At 64.0% G+C, this 23,326-nt stretch overlaps 1 protein-coding gene and 1 pseudogene across 2 annotated transcripts; both read right to left on the bottom strand.

Annotated features, from left to right (window-relative positions):
- Positions 1–1,132: 1,132 nt before the first annotated feature.
- LOC311512096 (mothers against decapentaplegic homolog 6-like) lies at positions 1,133–7,636 on the bottom strand (annotated as a pseudogene). The gene is made up of 4 exons (XR_014714632.1): positions 7,582–7,636; positions 5,652–6,058; positions 3,672–3,791; positions 1,133–1,978 (listed from the first exon to the last, which is right to left on the bottom strand). The product of XR_014714632.1 is annotated as a mothers against decapentaplegic homolog 6-like (transcript).
- Positions 7,637–13,811: 6,175 nt separating this feature from the next.
- On the bottom strand, positions 13,812–22,402 carry FLAD1 (flavin adenine dinucleotide synthetase 1). Its single transcript, XM_084613123.1, has 8 exons — positions 22,290–22,402; positions 21,112–21,336; positions 19,750–20,509; positions 18,813–18,960; positions 16,723–16,821; positions 15,405–15,594; positions 14,571–14,644; positions 13,812–14,201 (listed from the first exon to the last, which is right to left on the bottom strand). Exons 2-8 carry the CDS (start codon positions 21,268–21,270, stop codon positions 14,066–14,068), a joined length of 1,566 nt encoding a protein of 521 aa, XP_084469249.1. The 5' UTR covers positions 21,271–21,336; positions 22,290–22,402; the 3' UTR covers positions 13,812–14,065.
- Between the last annotated feature and the right edge of the window lie 924 nt (positions 22,403–23,326).

A 23,326-nucleotide genomic window follows, 5' to 3' on the forward strand; every position in this document is an offset into this window, starting at 1 on the left:
CCAGCTGTGGACGGGCCGATACCTGTCGCACCCAGCACTGTGGGGCTGGCCCCCTCGCCAGCTGCCATGGTGGTTACTGAGCTCCGCTGACCCCCCCAGCTCCCTGGGCCGCGCAGCAGCTCCCCACGCGCTGGACACAGGAGGTGGGGCCGGCGCAGGGACAACACCTGGGACAGCAGCGATTCCGTGGCACCGTTTATTGGAGTTATAAATAACAGCGCCGGGCCGGGCAGCTCCCGGCAGAGTGGCTGTGGCTATAAGAACTTAGAGCTGCTCCACGCAGCACCGGTGCGGCCCAGCCAGGCCCCTGTGACTGGCAGGGCGGGCTGCGGAGATGGACGGGTCTGCATTGCGGGGGACCTGCAGCACGGCCCTCTGCCCTGCCAGGCTGGGCCCGGAGCTGTCTGCTGCATGCAGGACACCCTGCTAGTCACGAGAACTTCCCCCGGAGGGGCTGCCCCCCCAGCCCCTGAGCCCTCCTAACACGGGAGCTTTGGGTGCTGCTGGCCACCGGGACCCTGCTCCCCCCCCAGCCCTGCTGGCTCCTTCTGAGCTGCCCCCAGCCTCTCCCCACCACTCTCTGTGCCTCCCCCATGCACGGACTGGCCTCTGTGCCCCCACCCCAGGGCCCAAGGTTCCTCCTGAGCCCTGGGGATAGGGGCCTGGTCAGAGCCCCCAGGGCCAAGAATTCGCCCTGTTCTGAGTCCTGCCCCACTGCTACCTCCCTCCTGCTTCACCTCCTCCCCCCTTTGCAGACGTGCTCAGCCCCTCTCAACCTCGAAAACCCCAGCCCAGCCCAGCAGGCTCCCAGAGGGGGCTGAGACTCACCTGGCCACCACCTGGGCCAGTGCCCAGAATGGATCAGCTGGCCCGGCAGGTGGCAAGTGGGCAGGGGGTCGGACTGGCACATGGAGCCGCTCCCGCCACACTTGACAGGATTTTAATCTACGTTTCTTTACAAAAATAAGATAATTTGAAATAAATGTGAGAACTGCCTCCCTGACAAGTGCGCCCGGCACCACAGGGCAGGGCAGGGGCTGGGGGGGAGGGCAGAGGGACGGTGGGGCTGGGGGTAAGGGGAGATGGGGTGGGGGAGGGGCAAGGCAGGGGGAGGGGGAGGGATAGCCAGAGGGACGGGGGTGGGGGGCTGGGGAGAAGGGGAAGGGGGAGAGGAGGCTGGGGGGCAGGGAGTAGGGCAGACAGGGGCTGACCAGGGCCATAGGACCCAGGCTGGGGATGGCTGGAGAGGCCCATAGGCCCAAGCTGCAGGCTCATGATGGGGTCGGGGCGGAGGGAGGCTGCGATGGGGTTTCTCGGTAGAGGGGACAGAGGCAGCGGGGCCAGGCCTCAGGGGTGGGGGCCCGAGGGACGCTCCCCCACTCTACTCGTCTGGCAGGGCCTGTGGCCACAGTGGGAGCGGCTGTGCTGGGCTGTGCCCCCGGTCAGCGGGGCTTGGTGAGCAGGATCTCCAGCCAGCAGGGGCAGGCGGTGATGAACTGGCGGGAGTAGCAGGGGCCCCAGCCCTTGGCGAAGCTGATGCGGATGCTGTTGGGGTCGCAGGGCCCATCACCCGGCCTCCGCCAGCCGGCCTGGCCACCCACACGCTTGTAGTCAAACACCTGCAGAGAATAGCCGGGCAGCACCTTGTGCACGGGCGGGCCGCGGGCGCCGGGGGGCCCCAGCGTGGCGGAGCTGACGAAGATGGGGTGCTCACTGCGGTTGTAGGCCCACACCCCGTCCCATTCCCGGCTCAGCAGCAGCCCGCGGCCGATCTTGCTCCGGGCCCGTCGCACGGCCGCACTGCGCCTCTCGGCCTGCAGCTGGCCCAGGGAGAAGCCGCTCCCCTGCGGCAGCTCGCAGAAGATGTTGACGGAGGTTTCGTGCACGGCGTAGAGACGGCCCACCCGCGTCCGGTGCTCCCAATAGGCCAGCTTGCACCAGCAGCCGTCCCTGGTGGTGCTCCTCTCCAGGCCGGAGTCTGCAGGAGTGAGAAGGGACCTCTGAGCCCATGCACAGAGCAGCCCCCGCATCCCCCCATTGAGCTCCCAGAGAATGAACAGACCACCCAGGGACCCTCCCCAGCGCTGGGACGCAGCCCGTCTGGGGTGGGGTGCGGGGATCGGTTATACAGAGACCCCTCGCCCGGCGCTGAGATGCAGCTGCCTCTGGGGTGGGATGCAGGGGGTGTTTATACAGGGACCCCTCCCCCCGTGCTGGCTGTGGGGGACACACGTGAGGGCTAGTTATACAGAGACCCCTCGCCTGGGTGGGTGAGCTGCAGGGCTCTGGATACAGCCACATAGAACCAGTTTTGGTCGTCTCTTTCAAGCGGCCGGGGGCTGGGGGCAGGCCGGCCTGAAGGCCCCAGATTGAAATGCGGCCCGGCCAGCGGTGTGGGCGAGTGGGGAACAGGCCCTGGGCTCTGCAAGGGGCAGTTTCAGGCCCCGTCTCTGCTGATGAAGAGGAGCTGCCTCGCTCTGTGTCTCAGTGTGGCTGGCGGGGTGACTCCTGCGTGGGGGCTCAGCCCCGCCACACTGGCCCTCCTGGGGTTCTGGCTGCCCGACCCCGCTGGCCCCGAGCAGAAGGACACGACCCCCCCAATGCCCCAGGCTCGGCCCCCCTGGGCTGGAGCAGGGCATCCAACGCCACCGTGGAGCCAGACAATCACGGGGGGCGTGAGTCACGGGGGGGGGTGTGCTGTGATCCGGCACGTAGGCCGGGGACGACCCCAGCCACCGTCCCAGGGGACCGCCTGCCGTGGCGCGGCAAGGGGGGGGCGGGCCCGGCAGCAGGCGCCGGTCCCAAGGCCCTTGAGCTGAGGGAGGGAAGGCGGAGCCCGGGGAAGGAGCCGGTGGCCGGCAGCCAGGCCGGAGCGCGGCTTGTGCGTCAAGGCACATTGTGAGTGTCCCTGTGGGCAGCACTTCCTGCGGCGGGGAACGCGGACGGGCCAAAAATAACAGGCGCAGCCGGGGCTGGGGGACGGGACGGAGCCACCCCCGCAGACAGGAACCCCCCGGCCCTGGCTGCTCTGAGCAGCTTTTCCTCCCGGACTCGGTGGGGGGGCCTGACTCAGGGGTGGGGGCTGGTTATCACCCCCAACCCCCTCCCCTGAAGCCCCAGGGGAGATGGGGGGCAGCAGCAAGGTCAGATCTGCTCTGGGGCTCTCGGGGGGGCGGTGGCTGGGCCAGACCTCACCTGCCCTTCCCACCCCCCAACTCCTTCTGACCTACCGAAGTAGCCCCTGACCTACTGTGAGGGGCTGAGCTGGCAGGGGAGGGACCAGGCTGCCCCAGGGGCCCCATGTCGGCAGCTCTCCAGGCTCTGAGGGCCAGGATGGCTCAGTGGGTGCTCCGCGCCCCCGACTCACAGTGGGGATGGGGGGTTTACCTGACCCACACCCAGTGCTGCTGGCTCCTGAGTGGTGGGCTTCTCCATGGCTCCACCATAGGGCCCTTCCTCTCCAGTGGGGCCCCCAAAACCTCACGCGGGAGGAAGGTGGCGGCAGGATCCCCCTGATACCCAAGGCTGCAGCCTGGCAGGGCTGGTCCCCACACAGCCCAGGGCTGGTCATCCGGAGCCCCCTGAAGCTCCCTGCCTGGGCCTGGGGGTCACATCCCCTGGGTGCCCCCCAGTCCCTCTGGGCACCCCTTGCCCCCCGGTCCTCACTGTACCTCGCCAGTCTCCGTGGGCATTGCAGCCAGACTCCGGGTGGCTGGAGTTGGGGCGCTCCGACACCTCTGTCCATGGGCAGCTGAAGGGGTAGATTTTGGAGTAAGGGGGTGGCGGCGTCTCTGAAAGGGAACCAGACAAGAGCGGAAACCAGTGAGCAGCTGCCTCTGGGGCAGCCCGCTCCCCATCCCACTCCGATGCCAGCTCTCCCCTTCCAGCCCAATGCAGCCCCAAAACTAGCAGGGCAAGGGGGACCAAGTTCTGGGGATAGACAGATAGACAGACAGAGGGGGTGTCTGGGTGTGATGAAGTGGGTCTGTTCTTAATGTTTCCTCTGAATACTGTAGGGGTGCCTCAGTTTCCCCTATGCATTTCTTAAGTCTCTAGGGGGTGGGATAAGGGGGTGTAATTGTTGCAGAGCAAAGGGCCAGGGTACATAAATGGCCGACACTCTGTCTCCCGGCAGCTGATGTCCTGGGCCCTTCCCCCCTGCAAGGTGAGAGCTAAAGGGTTGGAGAACAAAGGAATCGGGTGACCTCCTGGCCTGGGAAAGGGACAAAGCCCAGAGGAGGAGGGGCTGGAGGGAGTTTCAATTTGGGGCTGGCTGGGACATGGAGTGAAGTGCAGACGTGGTTGTCTGGCTCACTGCCCCCCAAAATGGACCCAGCTGAGGGGTCCTGTTCTCTGCACCTGCAAACTCTGTGTTAGACCATGTTCCTGTCATCTAATAAACCTTCTGTGTTACTGGCTGGCTGAGAGTCCCGTCGGACTGTGGAGTTGGGGGGCAGGACCCTCTGGCTTCCCCAGGACCCCGCCTGAGCGGACTCCCTGAGGGGCAGAGGATGCTGAATGCTCCGAGGTCAGACCCAGGAAGGTGGAAGCCGTGTGAGCTGTGTGTCCTGGGGGACAGTCTGCTCCCAGAAAGGAGACTTCCCCAGAGTCCTGCCTGGCTTCATAGGGAGCAGTTCCAGAGCATCACCCGCCTGGGGACTCCGTGACACTGGGGATAGATAGATAGATAGATAGATAGATAGATAGATAGATAGATAGATAGATAGATGGGGGTGTATGAGGATAGATAGATAGACAGACAGAGGGGGTGTCTGGGGATAGGTAGATAGATAGAGGGGGGTGTTGGGGTAGGTAGATAGACAGACAGAGGAGGTGTACAAGGATAGACAGACAGGAGGTGTATGAGGACAGACAGGCAGAGGGGGTGTCTGGGGATAAATAGATAGACAGACAGACGGAGGAGGTGTATGAGGACAGGCAGACAGACAGAGGAGGTTTATGAGGATAGACAGACAGACAGATGGAGGAGGAGTATGAGGACAGGCAAACAGACAGACAGAGGGGGTGTCTGGAGACAGACAGACAGACAGACAGAGGGGGTTTATGAGGACAGACAGACGGAGGAGGTGTATGAGGACAGGCAGACAGACAGAGGAGGTTTATGAGGACAGACAGACAGACAGACAGAGGAGGTGTATGAGGACAGGCAGACAGACAGACGGAGGAGGTGTATGAGGACAGGCAGACAGACAGAGGAGGTTTATGAGGATAGACAGACAGACAGACGGAGGAGGAGTATGAGGACAGGCAAACAGACAGACAGAGGGGGTGTCTGGGGACAGACAGACAGACAGAGGGGGTTTATGGGGACAGACAGACAGACAGACAGACAGAGGAGGTGTATGAGGACAGGCAGACAGACAGACGGAGGAGGTGTATGAGGACAGGCAGACAGACGGAGGAGGTGTACGAGGACAGACAGACAGACGGAGGAGGTGTGTGAGGACAGGCAGACAGACAGACAGACAGAGGGGGTGTCTGGGGACAGATTCGGCAATCGAGTGGTGTGGGTGGGCCAGCCACCCTTCCCATGCTGACCCCCCAGCTCCGAGCGGCGCTGCTTGGCCGGGGGGCCGGGGGGGGGGGCTGTGCCATGTGTGGCCCCCCACCCGGCGCCCCGCCCCACTCACCGGGCCTGGCGAGCCGGCTGAGGTGGTGGGGGTTGCAGCAGAGCGTGGCCCCCTCGCCGCAGCCCCCGAAGCTCTGGCAGCCGCTCAGGCTCTTGAGCTCGTGGGGGTGCCGGAGGTCGGGCCAGCGGTAGAGCCGGCAGAGCAGCACCTGAGGGGGCAGGGCCTGCTTGGTGCCCCGCAGCTCCGCCCGGGCCACCCAGACGCAGCCCGACTGCCCGGCTCCCCGGCTCTCCACCGCCTGCACCAGGAGCTCCAGCTCCTCGTCCTTCAGCTTCTTGAAGAGGGCGTGCGCGGCGGGCTTGAGGGCGCCGGGGCCATCCTCGGGGCCGGGGGCCGCACAGCGGTGCCTCCAGAGCCGCCGCACCAGGCCGGCCCGCCGCGAGCGGAACATGGGGCGCGGGCCCCACCTGCGGGGGAGAGAGGGGTCACGGGCCGCTCCAGAGATCCCCACGGCCCTGCCCGCCCAGGCCCGGGGCACCCAGCCGCGCCGGGGGTAAGCAGGTGCTGCCCTGCAACTCCCCGCCTCCCGCCCCCGGCGTCAGGCGTAGCAGGGATCCAGCCGGACACCGGGGTCCCCACGCCGCCGGGGCTGGACCCGCTCCTTATTGCGGCTGGGCCCCAGCCCGGGGACGACACCAGGCCGGGCTGGCTGGGGCTGCGCTGAGCCAGTCTCCCCAGCGCGGCCCCCAGGCCAGCTGGGCCGGGAGTCTGAATCCAAACCCCCGGGGCCGGAGGGAGGGGGCAGGGTCTGTGCTGGGAGCTGGGCAGCGGCCGGCGGCTCTGAAAGCCGGGCAGGGATTCTCCACCTCTGGCACCCGCTGCCGGGGCCGGCGTGAAGCCCCCGAGGACGCGGCGGGGCGCCCCTCGCCCCTCAGCAGCACCCACCGGGCAGCCACGTCCCCGGGACCCTGGCAGTCAAACCGAGAATTCGATTCACTCCTGACACACTCACTGCCACTCATCTGCTGCTCACTGTCACACACACGGTCCCACACACTCACGGACACCTGCACAAACACACAATGCAGCACACGCCCACGCTGCCGCTCACGGACACACACACTCACGGACCCACACCCTGACTCCTGTGCAGACACACTGCAGAACACACACACAGTCACACCCACGCCGCTGCTCACGGACACACTCACAGACACGCACACTCACGGACACACACCCTGACTCCTGTGCAGACACACTGCAGAACACACACACAGTCACGCCCACGCTGCCGCTCACGGACACACTCACAGACACGCACACTCACGGACACACACCCTGACTCCTGTGCAGACACACTGCAGAACACACACACAGTCACACCCACGCCGCCGCTCACTGACACACTCACAGACACACACCCTGACTCCTGTGCGGACACACTGCACAGCACACACAGAGTCACACCCATGCCGCCGCTCACTGACACACTCACAGACACACACACTCACAGACCCACACCCTGACACCTGTGCGGACACACTGCAGAACACACACACACACAGTCACACACTTGCTGCACAGGTCGATGCAGCGGCTCCCTCAGGCCGTGCCGAGTGTTGCTGGCCAGCTCCAAAGCCAGGTAGCACCCCCGTCTAGTGACTGGTGCACCCCCAGGGACGGGCCAGTCCCCCGGTGTGACGGCCCCCCCCAGCCAGCTCACCCCGCCCCTGACGGGACACGTCCCGCGCTGGCAGCACCTCCACCCACTGCGTCCGCACTCGGGCTGCGCCGGGGTCTCTGGTGTGCGTAGCTCGGCCCTGCAAGCGTGCAAGGGTGAGGGGCAGAGCGCCCCGGCTGGGACTGGGGCCTGGTCCCCGTGCTGACCCCCCAGGGAGAGAGCGAACCCCCCCATGCCCACAGAACAGCCAGGCAGGGTCACGCAGGTAACACCCACCAGCCCCCAGACCTGCCCCCCTTCCCCACATACCTCCTGGCTCCCCGGGGGGGGGGATCTGATGGACCCAGCCTGTGATGAGCAGCATTTATGGTCACGGTGGGGGGGAAGGGGCGGGGAAGGGCGGGAGGAGAGAAAAGGAGCCAGAGACGGGGCAGGGAGGAGGGACAAGGGCCTAGGCTCGGCTGCCTCCCACCCAGAACCCCGAGAGACACAGCCACTCGCACACACACACACACACACACACACACACACACACACACGTCCTGCCTGACACACGTAGTGCCTGGCGCGCACACACACACACCCCTTCTGCCTGACACACGTAGTGCCCAACACATACACACACACATCCTGACACACGTAGTGCCTGGCACGCACACACACACACACAAAAAAACACATGTCCTGACATGCCTGGCACACACACAAGCATGCCCTGACACACATACTACCTGGCACACAGATGCGTCCTGACACAAGTGGCACCCAGCACACAAACATGCATCCTGACACATATGCCATTTGGGGCGCGCACACCCTGACGCACGTACCGCCTTGCACATGACACACACATGCCCTGACACATGTATCACCTGGCACACACGTGTTCTGACACACATGGCACCTGGTGCACACACACACACACACCCCCTAACACATGTACTGCCGAGCACATACACATGCCCTGACAGGCGTGAACATGCCATCGCACACAGCACATGCTCAAACACTCATGCAACCCCTGTGCCATGCACGCGGTGACACGCGGTCACATTGACACACATGCAGAGCACATGCTCACAAACACGCGTGCACACAGTGACACGCACACGCCAGGTGCCAGGCAAGGCCACAGCCCCCCGTTGGCAGAGCGGGGGTGGCTCACTCACGGTGGGGCAGCCGGGGGGCGCGGTGCCTGGCGCTGGGGCTCAGTGGTGGGGCCCTGCTCTCCGGCGGCTGGGACACTTCTGCCTGGCGCACTCTGCGGCCAGGGCTTTTTCCTGCCGGCGGCTCCCCTCCCACGGCCCTCCCAGCTGGGGGAATTAATTGATTCGAGGCTGCTCAGACTTCTTGGCTGGGCTGCAGGGAGGGAAGCTGAGCTCAGTGAAAACAGTGCAACAGGGAACCCCAGGCTGGGGGGGGAAAGAGGGGGGCAGAGCCCTGGGCAGGGGGGAGTGTGGAGTGAGGGGAAGCCCAGGGGGGCAGAGTCCTGGGCTGGGGGGTGTGGGCTGCCCCCAGAGACAGCCAGACGGATGGCGGCAAAGTGCAGCAAGGGGCCGGGAGCTGGGCAGATGCCAGGACCCTCACCACGACCTGGGCAGCATGTGGACAGGCGCCAGCTCACCCCAGGGCTCCCGTTCACACAGAGACCCCCATCTTGGGTTATATTCATGGCGTTAATGGCAAGAGGGGCCAGCAAGATGGGGGGGTCACACTCCAATGGGGGTCACATGCTGCCTTGGGGTTGGGTTGCCCCTCGAGCCAGAGTCTGCCCTGCCCAGTGGGGGAGGCTCTGTGTTGTGGGGCAGGCAGACTCTGCAGTGCTGGTGGGGGCTCTGTGGAGCACGGGGGGGCTCTGAAGCGTGGGGCCATCTTGGTGTCTTTTCTGGGTTGGCCGGTTTTGCTGTCACACCCCTTCCAGTTCTGGTTCTTGGGTCCTTCATGGTTGGGGGGAGCGGGGCCCTGGCAGAGCACTGGGGTGAGACGGGCTCCAGGCCTCCAACCCCACCCCGTCTGGGCACCCTGGGCAGTCACACCAATGCACCGAGGCTACTGGCCTGAGAAGCCAGCCCCATGCCCGTCGGCCCGCTCTGCCAGCCCCACTGCTACCCCCACCCCGCCTCCGCCAGCCCCATGCCCGTCGGCCCGCTCTGCCAGCCCCACTGTTACCCCCACCGAGCCTCCGCCAGCCCCATGCCCGTGGGCCCGCTCTGCCATCCCCACTGTTATCCCCCACCCCGCCTCCGCCAGCCCCATGCCCGTGGGCCCGCTCTGCCAGCCCCACTGCTACCCCCACCCTGCCTCCACCAGCCCCATGCCCGTCGGCCCGCTCTGCCAGCCCCACTGTTACCCCCACCCCGCCTCCGCCAGCCCCATGCCCGTGGGCCCGCTCTGCCAGCCCCACTGTTACCCCCACCCCGCCTCCGCCAGCCCCATGCCCGTCGGCCCGCTCTGCCAGCCCCACTGTTACCCCCACTGAGCCTCCGCCAGCCCCATGCCCGTCGGCCCGCTCTGCCAGCCCCACTGTTACCCCCACCCCGCCTCCGCCAGCCCCATGCCCGTCGGCCCGCTCTGCCAGCCCCACTGCTACCCCCACCCCGCCTCCACCAGCCCCATGCCCGTCGGCCCGCTCTGCCAGCCCCACTGTTACCCCCACCCCGCCTCCGCCAGCCCCATGCCCGTCGGCCCGCTCTGCCAGCCCCACTGTTACCCCCACTGAGCCTCCGCCAGCCCCATGCCCGTCGGCCCGCTCTGCCAGCCCCACTGTTACCCCCACCCCGCCTCCGCCAGCCCCATGCCCGTGGGCCCGCTCTGCCAGCCCCACTGCCACCCCCGCCCCGCCTCCGCCAGCCCCATGCCCGTCGGCCCGCTCTGCCAGCCCCACTGCCACCCCCACCCCGCCTCCGCCAGCCCCATGCCCGTCGGCCCGCTCTGCCAGCCCCACTGCCACCCCCGCCCCGCCTCCGCCAGCCCCATGCCCGTCGGCCCGCTCTGCCAGCCCCACTGCTACCCCCGCCCCGCCTCCACCAGCCCCATGCCCGTCGGCCCGCTCTGCCAGTCCCACTGTTACCCCCACCCCGCCTCCGCCAGCCCCATGCCCGTGGGCCCGCTCTGCCAGCCCCACTGCCACCCCCGCCCCGCCTCCGCCAGCCCCATGACCGTGGGCCCGCTCTGCCAGCCCCACTGTTACCCCCACCCCGCCTCCACCAGCCCCATGCCCGTCGGCCCGCTCTGCCAGTCCCACTGTTACCCCCACCCCGCCTCCGCCAGCCCCATGCCCGTGGGCCCGCTCTGCCAGCCCCACTGCCATCCCCGCCCCGCCTCCGCCAGCCCCATGCCCGTCGGCCCGCTCTGCCAGCCCCACTGCCACCCCCACCCCGCCTCCGCCAGCCCCATGCCCGTCGGCCCGCTCTGCCAGCCCCCACACTGCTATCCCCCCAGCTGGCCCCCTCTCTGCTCCCCTCTACCTAGCCAGCCCCCGCCCCACCAGCCCTGCACCCAGGGCCCTGGCTGAGCAGACCCTGGGGTTCGGCTGGCTCAGGCTGTGGGGAGGGGACTCCCCGAGGCTGGCGCTGGGGGGTTGTCCCTTTAAGAGGGTGGGAGCAGATTCCATGGAAAGGCGGTTAATGTAAACGGGCCCTTATCCCACTCTCAGCCGGGCTTCCTGCTCCCAACTTCCCACTGAGATAAGGCCGCTGTCCTGGCGCCAGCCACTCAGCTCTGCTCCGGGCCCAGGCCCCGCGGAGCCTCCGCACAGTGGGTCCCTGCCGGGGCCGAGACAGCGCCAGGGGGCAGCCCTTCTCCCGGGCGGGCAGCATGGCGCAGCGAGGGGCTCTGGGGACACACATGCCCCACCCCCAGCCTTCCCTCTGGGCTCCCCCAGTCGCCTGCACGGCCATGCCCAGGCTGGCAGGGGGAGGCCGTGGCTGGGATGCCCTGGGCCAGGGAGGTCCTGCAGGGCCTGGGGTACGCCAAGCTGCCGGTCAGCAGCCGGTCGGTCTGTGACCTTTGCTGGAGCTCCAGCCAGTCTGGCCCGCTGGGTGCATTCCTGCCTCTGCAGCTTCCCCCTGGCTCTGGGGGGCAGGAGACAGGAAACGGCCTGGAGTGGAGACAGGCCGAGAAAGCAACTCTCTAAACAAGGAACTGAGTCACAGCCAGATAAACGGAGGGGAGGGGAGGGCTGGTAGCAGGGGCTAGTGGTGAGAGCAGGGGGGCTGGGAGCCAGGACTCCTGGCACCCTGAGACAAAGGTGGTACAGCACAGCGGTGCCCGATCCCTCCCAGGGGAACCCTGTGCTGTGGGAAGCAGTGGTGGGCTCCGATGCCTCTCATGCCATTGTGCTCAGCTGTGGTGCCCTGGCCTGGCACAAGAACCCCGGCATCCTGGCTGCAGATCATCTGCTCCCAGGGACCCTTGCACCAGAGCTGGGCTCCTTCAGCACTTTCTGCCCAAACCACTAGGCAGCGCTGCCTGGTGCTTAGCCCCAGGGGCCTATTCCCTGCCCAGCGCCGGGGCTCCATGGCTGAGGGGGGACAGACGCTCCCGCTGGGGGTTGAGCCAGATCCTGGCCCAGGGCATTTGGCCCCCCGTGAGCTGTGCAGAGTCCCCCGTCCCAGGGCACAGCCCCATGGGGCCATTCCTTGTCTCCTTGCCCATGCCAGCTTCACTTTGAGCGGCATCCCAGTGTGCTGGGCAAGGGACCCCTGCCTGCCCAAGCGGGGGCTGGCTGGGGGAGGGGGCTGGGCCCATGCTGATAATGTCCCAAGCACAGGAAGGAAAAGTTGGATAAACAGCAGGAGCTTTGCAGGAAACTCGGCCCAGAGACTTGGCCGCCAGGCCCTGCCCCCCACCCCACACAGCCCCGACCAGCTCCCAGGCCTGGCCGGGGTAGATGTTTGGAAGGTTCATTGGGCCTGGCGTCAGGGCAGCTGAAGCAGTCAGATGGAGCACTCGGGGAAGTCATGCATTGCCCAGGTTTATTGGGAAGCGCTGAGCAGGGGGCCAGGCACCCACCGTTGAGTCCCCTTCCCGTCCTGTCAGGGCTGGAGAGCCGGGATTCCAGCTAGAGGAGAGAAAACACAGCCAGTAGCCGCGGCTCGGATGCAGCCTGGAGCCCACAGATGTGGGGGGAAAGAGCTGCCCGTCCCCCGCAGGTGTGACAGCACCTCCCACTGCCCTGGGGACCCTGCTGAGCAGAGGGTGCCAGACTGGGGAGCCAGGCTGGGGCACGCTGGCATTTGGGAAGGAAGGAAGGTGTCCTTGGAGCCCCACTCTGATGGCTCTGAACTGCGTGGCTCTGGGGTGGCCATGCCAGCCCGACCCATTCACCTGTTGGCTGTTGCTAGCCGCAGACAGGGGCACTGGGGGAGCCACTTGTGGATTTGCCTGTTGGGGGTAGACACACCCCGCTGGATCTGGGTCCCTGGGAAGGGGCTCGGATCCTGGCCCCACTCTCTGACCAACGCTGGGCTGGCTAGGCAGGAGGCAGTGTCAAGGCTGGGGGACCTTCGTACCCACCTTCTACAGGCTCAGGGCGTCCCAAAGCGTCCCTCTGGTGGGAGCTCCGTCGGCTCCAGGCCCCCCAGCAGCATGGGGTCAGGCGACCACAGAGTGCAGCCAGTGGGTCTAGCCCTGTGGAGGGGCGGGGGGGCTGGGAAGAAACGCACACGGCAGCACGGCACACGAGGGGGCGGGGGGCTAGTCCAGCAGTTCCTTGATGCACCAGCAGCATAGCAGGACATAGGCGCACTCCCGCAGGACGTCCAGCAGCCAGTAGCTGAGATTCAGCCCCACGGGGCCCTTGGGGACGGGCCCCGGCCGCACCATGCCTTGAACCGCCCGTCGCAGGGGGTAAGGGGCCAGCTGCGCCAGGGGGTAGCGGGCCAGGGACCGGGACTGCCAGGCCAAGCGTCTGCCCAGGAGATGCATCGTGTGGGGATGAGCTGCCTCTGGGCCCTGCCGCGGGCAGGGGAGAGCCGCGTGACCCAGCCAAGCCCCTTGTGCAAAGGCTGGAAGCTGCTGGATTCTTTGCAGCTGAAAGGGCTGCATGAATACGGCCCCGGGCAAGGTGGGGGAGGGGCTGCTGCCTGCGCCAGGCCTGGGCTCGCTCCCACCCCCAGGGGGCCTGGCCTCCAACCGGACTGAACCTGATGGAAAAGGGGGGCAGCCTCCCTAGGAGACCTCCCCTTGGACAGGGCATGGGGCCCCAGCCCCTGGTGCCCAGGTGGCACCAGTGAGATGCCAGGCCTGGAGTCCCATGCCCGGCGCTGCCCCAGGGAGAGTGCGGATGGGGAAACATGGTGCCAGGGGCAGACATTGCCAGTGACCAAGCAGGACTGGCGGGGCTCTAGCTGTGGTTGGCCTTGGCGGGGGGGGCTCCCTGCCAATGGTTCCAGGGAGGGGTCAGATTCCCTGCAAATCCAATCTCCCAGAATCCTCTGCCCTCCTCAGGCCAGACTGCCATGTACCCACTGACCCACACCTTGGGGGTGATGCTCTGAACCCACAGGGAGCCGGCGCTGGCAGGAGAGGCAGGAGGCTGAGGTCAGCGGGTTTATTCATAGGGCCCCCGGGCCCTCCCTCCGCATGCCCCAGTCAGCAGTGCCCAGCCGGCGGGGGGCACACGGCTGGCATGGGGTGCATCCATGGCATGGGGAGGCAGCGCCCGTGGCGGAGGAGTTGGTAGAGCCGGGGGTGGGTGTCCCGACGACAGTGCCCGGGGGAGCAGCCCGCGCTCAGTCCAGTTCACCACCGAGTGGGGGGTTCTTGTGGCCGGGGCCCGCCTGGCAGGATCTCACTGGCGCGAGGTGCGCTCCTCCTCCTCGTTCTCCAGCAGGTAGGCCGGCCGGTAGCTCTCCTGGCCCAGGGCGTTGGTGTAGCGCAGTGCCGGGTTCTTCTGTGTGTTGCTCATGCTCCCCAGGGAGGTGTAGCTGCAACAGGGGGAGGGCGGCTGTGAGCAGGGTGGGGGCACAATGGGTCCTAGATGCCAGGCGCTGCCCAGTGCCTCCTTCTGTGCGAGAAAGCTCCTGCACCATCCTGGATGGGGCGAGTCTGGCCATGCGTCTGGCCCCGTGCATCACGCCGCCCCATCCTGCCACCCCCTCAGCTCCCTTCCCACACTGCTCAGCCCTCACTCTGCCCCTCCAGAGCCTGGGCAGCACCCAATTGGCACTGACCCCCAGCTGCCCACCCCCAGCGCCATGGAGCCCAGCCCAGCTGGTCCTGCTGGACGAAGGCGCAGGGAGCAGTGGGGGGGTTGGGGGAGGGGAGGCACAGCGCCCCCCAAGCCAGGCTCTTACCCCTTGTCATACAGAATGCAGTAGGGGACGAAGAGCGTGCGCAGGAAGTGCCAGATGTCCCGGTACGTCCAGTCCTGCAGGCAGAACAGAGAAGTCACTACAGCAGCCGTTTGAGCTCCCTCCCCCCGTTTGAGGCCGGCTGGCTGTGAGCCCAGTGGGCACGGGGTGGGGAGAGGGCTGTGTGGGGCTCAGCCAGTCCCTGCTCCATGCCACTGGCATCCCTTCCCCAAAGGCATCAGGACTGTCACTCTCCCCACAATGCCTTCCCTCTCGGACACACCAACCATCCCCTCAGCATGGCCAGATGGGGGGTGGAGGGAAGGGTGAAACAACAGGGCACTGCAAAGCAGGTCAGGGACCCGTGGGGTGTGGACCCGGGCGCACAGGAGGGCGGAGAGCCGTGGGGTGCGGACCCAGGCGCACAGGAGGGCGGAGAGCTGTGGGGTGCGGACCCAGGCGCACAGCAGCTTTAACGCCTAGCCCAGTTTTCTTGGGGCTAGTCCGGAGAACTAGCTTGGGACTGGATCACTGCTGGGAAGGGCCTGAGACAACCCACAGGCGTCAGAGTCTGAGCGGGAGCAGAGGTGGTTGCTGCCCAGGGGAGGCAGGATGGATGCTGTGGGGAGGGGAGAGGTGGGTAGGAGGAAGTGCCGGGCAGGAGAAGGGGACCAAGGTCTCATCCCTTACACCTGATTCCCAGCCCCCCTGCTCTAACCCCCTAGAGCCAACTGCCCTCCCAGAGCTCGGATAGAACCCAGGAGTCCTGGCTCCCTGCCCTGTGCTCAAACCGCACTTCTCTCCCTGACGAGTAGCGGCCCGAGCGCCATGACGCACCAGCAGGGGGTTCACCCGCATGTACTCAGGCCAGCCGGGGTCGGTCATACACATGGGCGTCAGAGTGCGGGAATAGGGATCGGTCCTCCTCGTCCCCATCAGCACGGCCTGCAGCTGGGGGTGCTGGGCCTTCAGGTCTGCTAGTGCCTGCTGGATGTGGCCCTGCACTGTGCAGAGGTGGAGGTTGTACCTAGCACGCAGAAAGAGCAACAGGGGAAACAACATTCAAGGGTGGGAAAGCCCTGTGGGAATGTCAAGGCCCCCACCACAATGAACTGGTTGGTTCATGAGAACGTATGAAAGGCCATACTGGGTCTGAGCAATGGGCCCTCTAGCCCAGTGTTCTGTCTTTTGACAGTGGCCGGTTCCTGATGCTTCACAGGGAATGAACAGAACAGGGCAAGTATCCAGTGATCCATCCCGTCATCCCATCCCAGCTTCTGGCAGTCAGAATCATGGGGGATTCCCAATGATGGGAATGGGGGAATGGGGGACTCCCAACATTCTCTTCGCCTTTTTGACGGCCGCTGTGCACTGCGTAGATTCCTCAGAGGACAGTGACTCCAAGATCTCTCTCTCGAGTGGTAACAGCTGATTTAGAGCCCATCATTGTACATGTATAGTTGGGATGATGTTTTCCAATGTGCATTACTTTGCATTTATCAACATGGAATTTCATCTGCCATTTTGTTACCATGTCACCCAGTTGTGTGACATCCCTTTGTAACTCGTTTGACTTAATCTCCAGTAATTTAGTATCGTCTGCAAACTTGGTTACCTCACCGTTTACCCCTTTTTTCCAGATCATTTATGAATATGTTGACCGGCACTGGTCCGAGTACAGAGCCTTGGGGGACCCTGCTATTTACCTCTGTCCACTGTGAAAACTGACCATTTATTCCTATCCCTTGTTCCCTCTTTTAAGCAGTTACCAATCAGACCTTTGCTCCTATCCCCTGACTCTCTGCTTTGCTTAAGAGCCTTTGGCGAGGGACCTTGGGAAAGACTTTCTGAAAGTCCAGATTCATTGTATCGACTGGATCCCCCTTCTCCACATGTTTTTTGACCCCCTCAAAGAATTCAAATAGTGCTGAGGCATGATTCCCCTTCACAAAAGCCGTGTTGACTCTTCCCCAACCTGTCGAGTTCAGCTTTGGGTCTCATTCTGCTCTCTGCTGTTGTTTCAGCCAACTTGCCCGGTACTGAAGTTAGGCTCACCGGCCTGTAAGTGCCAGAGTTGCCTCTGAAGCCCATCCTGCCTGGGCTGTTCAACTGCAGGGAAGTGGGGAGCTACCTGGAAATACAGCCCCACCCTTACCTCTGGGTGGTGGCCTGAATGAACTGCTCCATCTCGGGGAAGGGGGACACAATGCGAATATAGAGCACCTGCAGCTTCTCCTCCCGCTGTGGGAATCGCCTGGAGAGAGAGACATCCGTCACCACGACACACCATCCCCAGCCGCCTGTCCTGGCCTGTGCAGGGCCATGCAGCGACTCAATGACAGAGCTGGGACCAGAACTATACCCCAATTATACCCCAGTCAGACCAACTTCAATCCCTGGACAGATCCTGGAACATGCTATTAAACGATCCAGTCGTGAGCACCCAGAGGAGATCAGGGCGATACGGAACAGCCAGCATGGGTTTGTCACAGTCATGCCAAGCCAGCTCAATTTCCCCCTCGGACAGGGTTACTGGCCCAGGGGATGCGGGAAGCAGGTCATGTGAGAGATCTTGAGCTGAGTGAGGCTTTTGACACAGTCCCACATGACCTTCTCACAAGCAAGCCAGGGTCTAGATGAAATGACTCTAAGGTGGGTGCACAGCTGGCTCCAAGGCCGTCTACAGACAGTAGTTAGCAGTGGCTCACTGTCAGAGGAGGAGGGCGTACCTAGCGGGGTCAGGCACAACTCCGTATTGTCACTGCTGACTGGGAGAATGGAGTGGAGCACACGCTTACAAAATACGTGGATGGCACAAAGCTGGGAGGGGTTGCAAACACTTGGGAGGACGGGATTAGAGTTCAAAATGACCTTGACAAAATTGGAGAATGAATCTGAAATCAACACGATGAAATTAAGAAAAAGACGAGTGCAAAACATGACAGGCGGGAAGGGAAAACCAAAAGCACAGCTACAAACGGGGACTAATTGAAGGGCGGGGGGGGTGTCACACGGCTGGAAAGGGTCTGGGGCTTACAGTGGACCACAACCTGAATAGGAGTCAACAAATGATGCAGCTGCTAAAAAATCCACTATCTTTCTAGGGCATGTTCCTGGGGGTGTTGTGTGTAAGACACAGGAGGTAAGTGTGTCATGGAGCGTGGGGGAGTCCAGGGCCTGCATCCCTCTTCCTGGGATTCACTGTGACTCTCAGCCAGCCAGTAAAACGGGAAGGTTTATTGGACAATAGGAACACAGTCTAAAACAGAGCTTGTGGGTACAACCAGGACCCTTCAGCCAAGTCCTTCTGGGGGGCAGGGAGCTTAGACCCCAGCCCTGGGGTTCCCTGCGTTCCACCACCCAGCACCAAACTGAAACCAAAAACCCCCCAGCAGGCTCTCTCCTGCAGCCTTTGCCCAGGTTCCAGGGCAGAGGTGTTACCTCCCCCTCCCGGCTCAGGTTACAGGCTCTCAGGTCTCCCATCCCCAGTGAAACTCCCCTGCCACATTCCCAGGACAACACTCCCCCCTCCCTGCTGCGTCACAAAGTGTCACGCTCTGCTCGGCAGGGCTGAGGCCCCAGCTGGCCTGTGTCCAGTTCTGGGTACGGCCTTTAAGGAAGATGGGGACAAACTGGAGGGTCCACAGGAGAGCCACAAAACTGATCACAGGTTTAGAAAACCTGACCTGGGAGGAAAGGCTCAAAAACAGGGCACGTTCCGTCTTGAGAAAGACAACTGAGGGGGCCTGAGAACAGCCTGCAAATCCGCAGAGGCGGCTCTACAGATGGGGATCAATTGTGCTGCACCCCACTGGAGGCAGGACAAGCAGCGACGGGTGAATCTGCAGCGGCGGAGATTCAGGAAACTCTTTCTGACTCGAAGACAAGTGACACTCTGGAGAGGGAGGCAGTGGACTCTCTACCATGGCAGAAGTTTCAGAAAGTTGGACAAACCTCCATCAGGGATGGACTAGCTTGACTTGGCCCTGCCTCAGCGCAGGGGGCTGGACTTGATGACTTTGTGGGGTCCCTTCCTGCCCCACATTTCTATGACTCTCCCCAATAGCTGCCCTTCCCCGCCCCTCCCAGAGCGGGGAATAGAACCCAGGAGTCCTGACTCCCACCCCACTGCTCTAACCCCTAGACCTCACTTCCTCCTTTGAGTGCTATGCCCAGCCCGCTGTGGGTGACTCTGCTGCAGGCCGGACCCTGCTCTGCGAGCGGGGTAGCGGAAGCAGCGGGTACCTCTGCACGGCAGCGTGGAACAGGTGCAGCAGGGCCGTGCAGTCCTTGCCCCCGTTGAAACCCACGCAGATCTGGGCCAGGCTGAACCGATCCAAGGCCTCTTCGATGGTCCGGAGCGCTGCTGCCACCTTCTGGCCCAGGGCGGAACCTGCCACAGAGGAGAGGAGTCAGCGAGGACGCATGCGGTGGGATCTCGATGGGGGATTGGGCTCGGAGACTCCTGCCCCCCTTCCCCCGCCCCAGCTCCATCTGCTGCACGGAGTCAGCTCAGCAGCCAGCAAGGTAGGTCCCAGCCTCTCAAAGCCTGGGGCTGCCCCATCTCGGAGGTTGCTGGTTACACTCCTGGCCAGGGAGCTGCGAGTACTCCCCTGCTCCCCATCACCTTTAAGACCCACCACCTGTCCTCCAGCACTATGTGAAAAGGGACCCTCTCTCCACAGGGCCCCTGGAAGCCTGGCTTTGGGGGTGGGGGGTCTGAACAGGGTTAGCAAAACCATCCTTGAGATCCATGCCCATGTGCCCGTGCAACACAGCCATGCCGGGAGGAAGAGGCCGACCCCAAGGCCCACACGGCGCTGACAGGTGACCCTGCCCAGCTGTCGACTCTGGGGACATTTCACCAACGCAGCTCTGCTGGCACGAGCCCTCGCAGATGCATTTATACTGGCAGAACCGTGCCGGGGCAGGGAACTGGCACAATCGATGCCACCCAAAGCAGAGTTCTCCCAGTGCTGCTACGCCGGGAGGGCACGGCTGGTCTCATTAGGCTGGCATTGACGAGGCCTGCCTGATCCCCAAAGACACGGAGGCTCCAGAGACCTTCTCCACCATCCTTAGCAGCACATTACGGCTGTGCCTACAGGCCCCGCCCATCGTGCCAGGCGCTGCACGGACACAGAGAGAGACAGTCCCTGTCCAAAGAGCTCACAGGCCATACCAGACTCAGCCAGGGCATACACGTCCGTGGCTGCCCGTGCCACAGGCTCTGTCACCAGGGGCACGATCAGCGCAGGGGGCAGGTTCTGCATCAGGAAGCTGTAGGCTTCCTCCAGGTGCTGCTCGGACTCTGAGTCCAGGGTCAGCCTCACGCGGTAGTAGTTGTTGACCCAGTCAGGGTAGGAGCCCAGGTGTGCGTGGCGCCCGAAGCGGGCGTTGGCCTGGTTGAGCACGGGTGCCAGAAGCGTCTCGTCGGCGCTGACGTAGATCTCCCGGGAGTGGAAGCAGGTCTGCTCGTTGCGGAAGAGGTGGCCGAGCCCCTCCAGCGCCCGCTCCATCAGCGCCGGGATGCCTGGGAAGACGTAGACGTTGCGCACACTGACAAGGGGGTATTTCAAGGCATCGCCCGTCCTCTTGTTCATGCCGTAATTGAGCAGCGAGGACTCAGGGACGTGTGCCAGCTTCATCTCGGGGCAACACACGTCCGTCTTGCCAAAGAACCTGTGCACCAGGGTGACCAGCTCTGGGTGGGGGCAAACCTGCTCCCCGAAGGCTTTGGCCACCGCCTCAAAGGTCACATCATCGTGGGTGGGGCCTATGCCCCCTGATGTCAGCACATAGGTGAACTTGGCTGCAAAGGAGGAGATCTCTGTGGCGATGGTATCGACGTCATCGGGTACCACAGAGATTCTGGCAACTTTCACCCCCAGCGACCGCAGCTTCTGGCACATGAAGAAGGAGTTTGTGTCTTGGGTGAATCCCTGTAGGCAAAACTTTTGTGAGATACCCCCCAGCCAGCAAAGGGGCGGTGCATCACAACTGGCCACACGCTGCAGAACTAGGAGATGCCTCTGGGAGTGGGGTTGGGAGTCAGGACTCCTGGGTTCCATCCCTGCCTCTGGGAGGGAGTGGAAGCTAGTAGTTAGAGCCGTGGGGACTGGGAGCCTGGACTCCTGGGTTTTGTCCCTGCCTCTGGGAGGGAGTGGGGACTAGTGGTTAATGCCTGGGACTTTTCAGACCCTCAGGGGGAAGGTGCTGTCTTTGAACATTGTCCAGGCCGTGCACTTCGACCTCCCCACAATATGGATGTCCTAGCTAGGCCCCTGAATAAAACTCAACAGGGACTCTTGGGTGAGATCCACTAGCTTAGGGCCAAATGGGGGCCCCTCCATCCTGCCAAGTAGCCCCGGGTTGGCCCGCAGCGTGAGGCGCCACCAAGGTGAGCATGGGCGATGCAATCTGGCCAAGCGTGGGGGAAGACAAAGGTCACGGCCAGCCTCAGAAATCGTTGTCCCAGTCTCTGCCTACACGGAGCCTGCCCCCAAACGGTGTGACACAGGCGCAGAGGACGGCAGTACTGTACCTTCAGGATCTCATCTCCGATGATGATGATCCCGGCTGTCACGGCAGCAGGGCCGTTCTGCGCAGGGAGGGTGCTGCTCTGTGCAGCCATGGCTTGGAAAGGCCTGCTCTCCCGTCCCACCCGCCCAATGCTCCTGCAGATCCTGAGGGCCCACTGCATGGACACCTCCAGTCAGGTCCCCCCAGCTCTAGAGATGACACCCAGGCATCTCCAGGACAGCGGCACCTGCAACCAAACATCAGAGCGCTCACAAGGATGCTAAGGCGGCATGAATGTGAATGCCTGAGAGAGCAGAGAAATGACCCAAAGGAGAGAGACTGGGTATGAGAGCTGGAAACAGGGTCAGACCACGAGTGGGGGCAGAGCTGGGAAAAGAACTCAGGAGTCCTGGCTCTCAGTCTCCTGGCCCTAAACACTAAACCCCACTATCCTCCAAAAGCCAGGGAGAGAACCCAGGACTCCGGGCTCCCAGCCCCCCTGCTCTGACCCACCAGGCCCCCACTCCCCTCCCAGTGCTCGGGAGAGAACCCAGGAGTCCGGGCTCCCAGCCCCACCCTGCTCTGACCCACCAGCCCCCAGTCCCCTCCCAGAGCCGGGGAGAGAACCCAGGAGTCCTGACCCCCCAGGCCCCCACTCCCCTCCCAGTGCTGGGGAGAGAACCCAGGAGTCCTGACGCCCCAGGCCCCCACTCCCCTCCCTGAGCCAGGGAGAGAACCCAGGAGTCCTGACCCCCCAGGCCCCCACTCCCCTCCCAGTGCTGGGGAGAGAACCCAGGAGTCCTGACGCCCCAGGCCCCCACTCCCCTCCCTGAGCCGGGGAGAGAACCCAGGAGTCCTGACGCCCCAGGCCCCCACTCCCCTCCCAGTGCTGGGGAGAGAACCCAGGAGTCCTGACGCCCCAGGCCCCCACTCCCCTCCCTGAGCCAGGGAGAGAACCCAGGAGTCCTGACCCCCCAGGCCCCCACTCCCCTCCCAGTGCTGGGGAGAGAACCCAGGAGTCCTGACCCCCCAGGCCCCCACTCCCCTCCCAGTGCTGGGGAGAGAACCCAGGAGTCCTGACGCCCCAGGCTCCCACTCCCCTCCCTGAGCCGGGGAGAGAACCCAGGAGTCCTGACGCCCCAGGCTCCCACTCCCCTCCCAGAGCCGGGGAGAGAACCCAGGAGTCCGACCCCCCCCCACCTTCCATGCCGCCCGCTAGCAGCCCAGCGCCTCCAGTCCCGGCCCCGCCTCCCCAGCCCACAGAGAGTGAAGCCCCGCCTCCGCCGAGCTCTCCCGGCCGCCTCAGCCCTCTCTCCTTTCATTGGATAGTCGGGATGCCAGTCAGTAGACAGGAAGACTGTAAATGCGCTGATTGGCCAGTCTTGACCCGAGCGAAAGAGACGTACGTCAGAGCCGGAAGACTCCTGCTCTTCTCAGGGCAAGGGCGGAACCATTGCAGCCTGCGGAGGGCTCCTCCCAGCAATGGCACTTCCTAGCAGCTGATTGGCCTGCATCTTCCCCGTGGGCGGGGCGCTGATGCACAGGGCGTGGCCACAGTCCGAGCGATGGCGGGGCACGGACCGGCGTGCCCTTGGGACCCTTCCCTGGGCGCCCCCTGGTGGGATCCTGGCACACTGCAGGGATTGGCTCGCTGCCCCCCCACCCCACGAGGCCCTACCTAGGCACCCTTCCCTGGGACCTCCTGGTGCTGGGATCCGGGCTTGCTGCCTAGCTAGGGAGAGAACCCAGGAGTCCTGCCTACGCATGCACCCTTCCCAGCGAGTTTCATGGTACTGGGATTGTGGCATGCTGCGGAAGTTAGGCTTGCTACCCTTCCCTCCCTACACCGTGGGGCCCTGCCTATGGACACCAGACCGCAGCTGGCTCTGGCAGCCTGTTTCAGGGACAATTAGCTGTTGGCAATTAGAGTGAGGGGCATGGTTCCTGCCCATACCACTTTACACTAACTAGCTCCTTGCTTCACTGCTCAGTCATGCCGCACTAAAAAAAAGCTGCCAGTAAGGGGGCTAACAAGGATTCAGGGTATCAGGGGCCTGCAGCTACCCCCAGTCAAGTGCTTGACCGGTTTCTCTATGAGCTAAGCAGAGGAGCTATACATCAATAGCTGAGAGACTCCAAAAAGGACATAGGTCATCTCCCCACTAGGAAAACCAACTTTAGCATCTAGTTAGACAGTAGGATGTCTTCTAAACCACTGGTTTTCAAACTTTTGTACT

The sequence above is a fragment of the Lepidochelys olivacea genome, assembly GCF_965140295.1.
Source record: "Lepidochelys olivacea isolate rLepOli2 genome assembly, chromosome: 24".
NCBI classification, from domain to species: domain Eukaryota; kingdom Metazoa; phylum Chordata; order Testudines; family Cheloniidae; genus Lepidochelys; species Lepidochelys olivacea.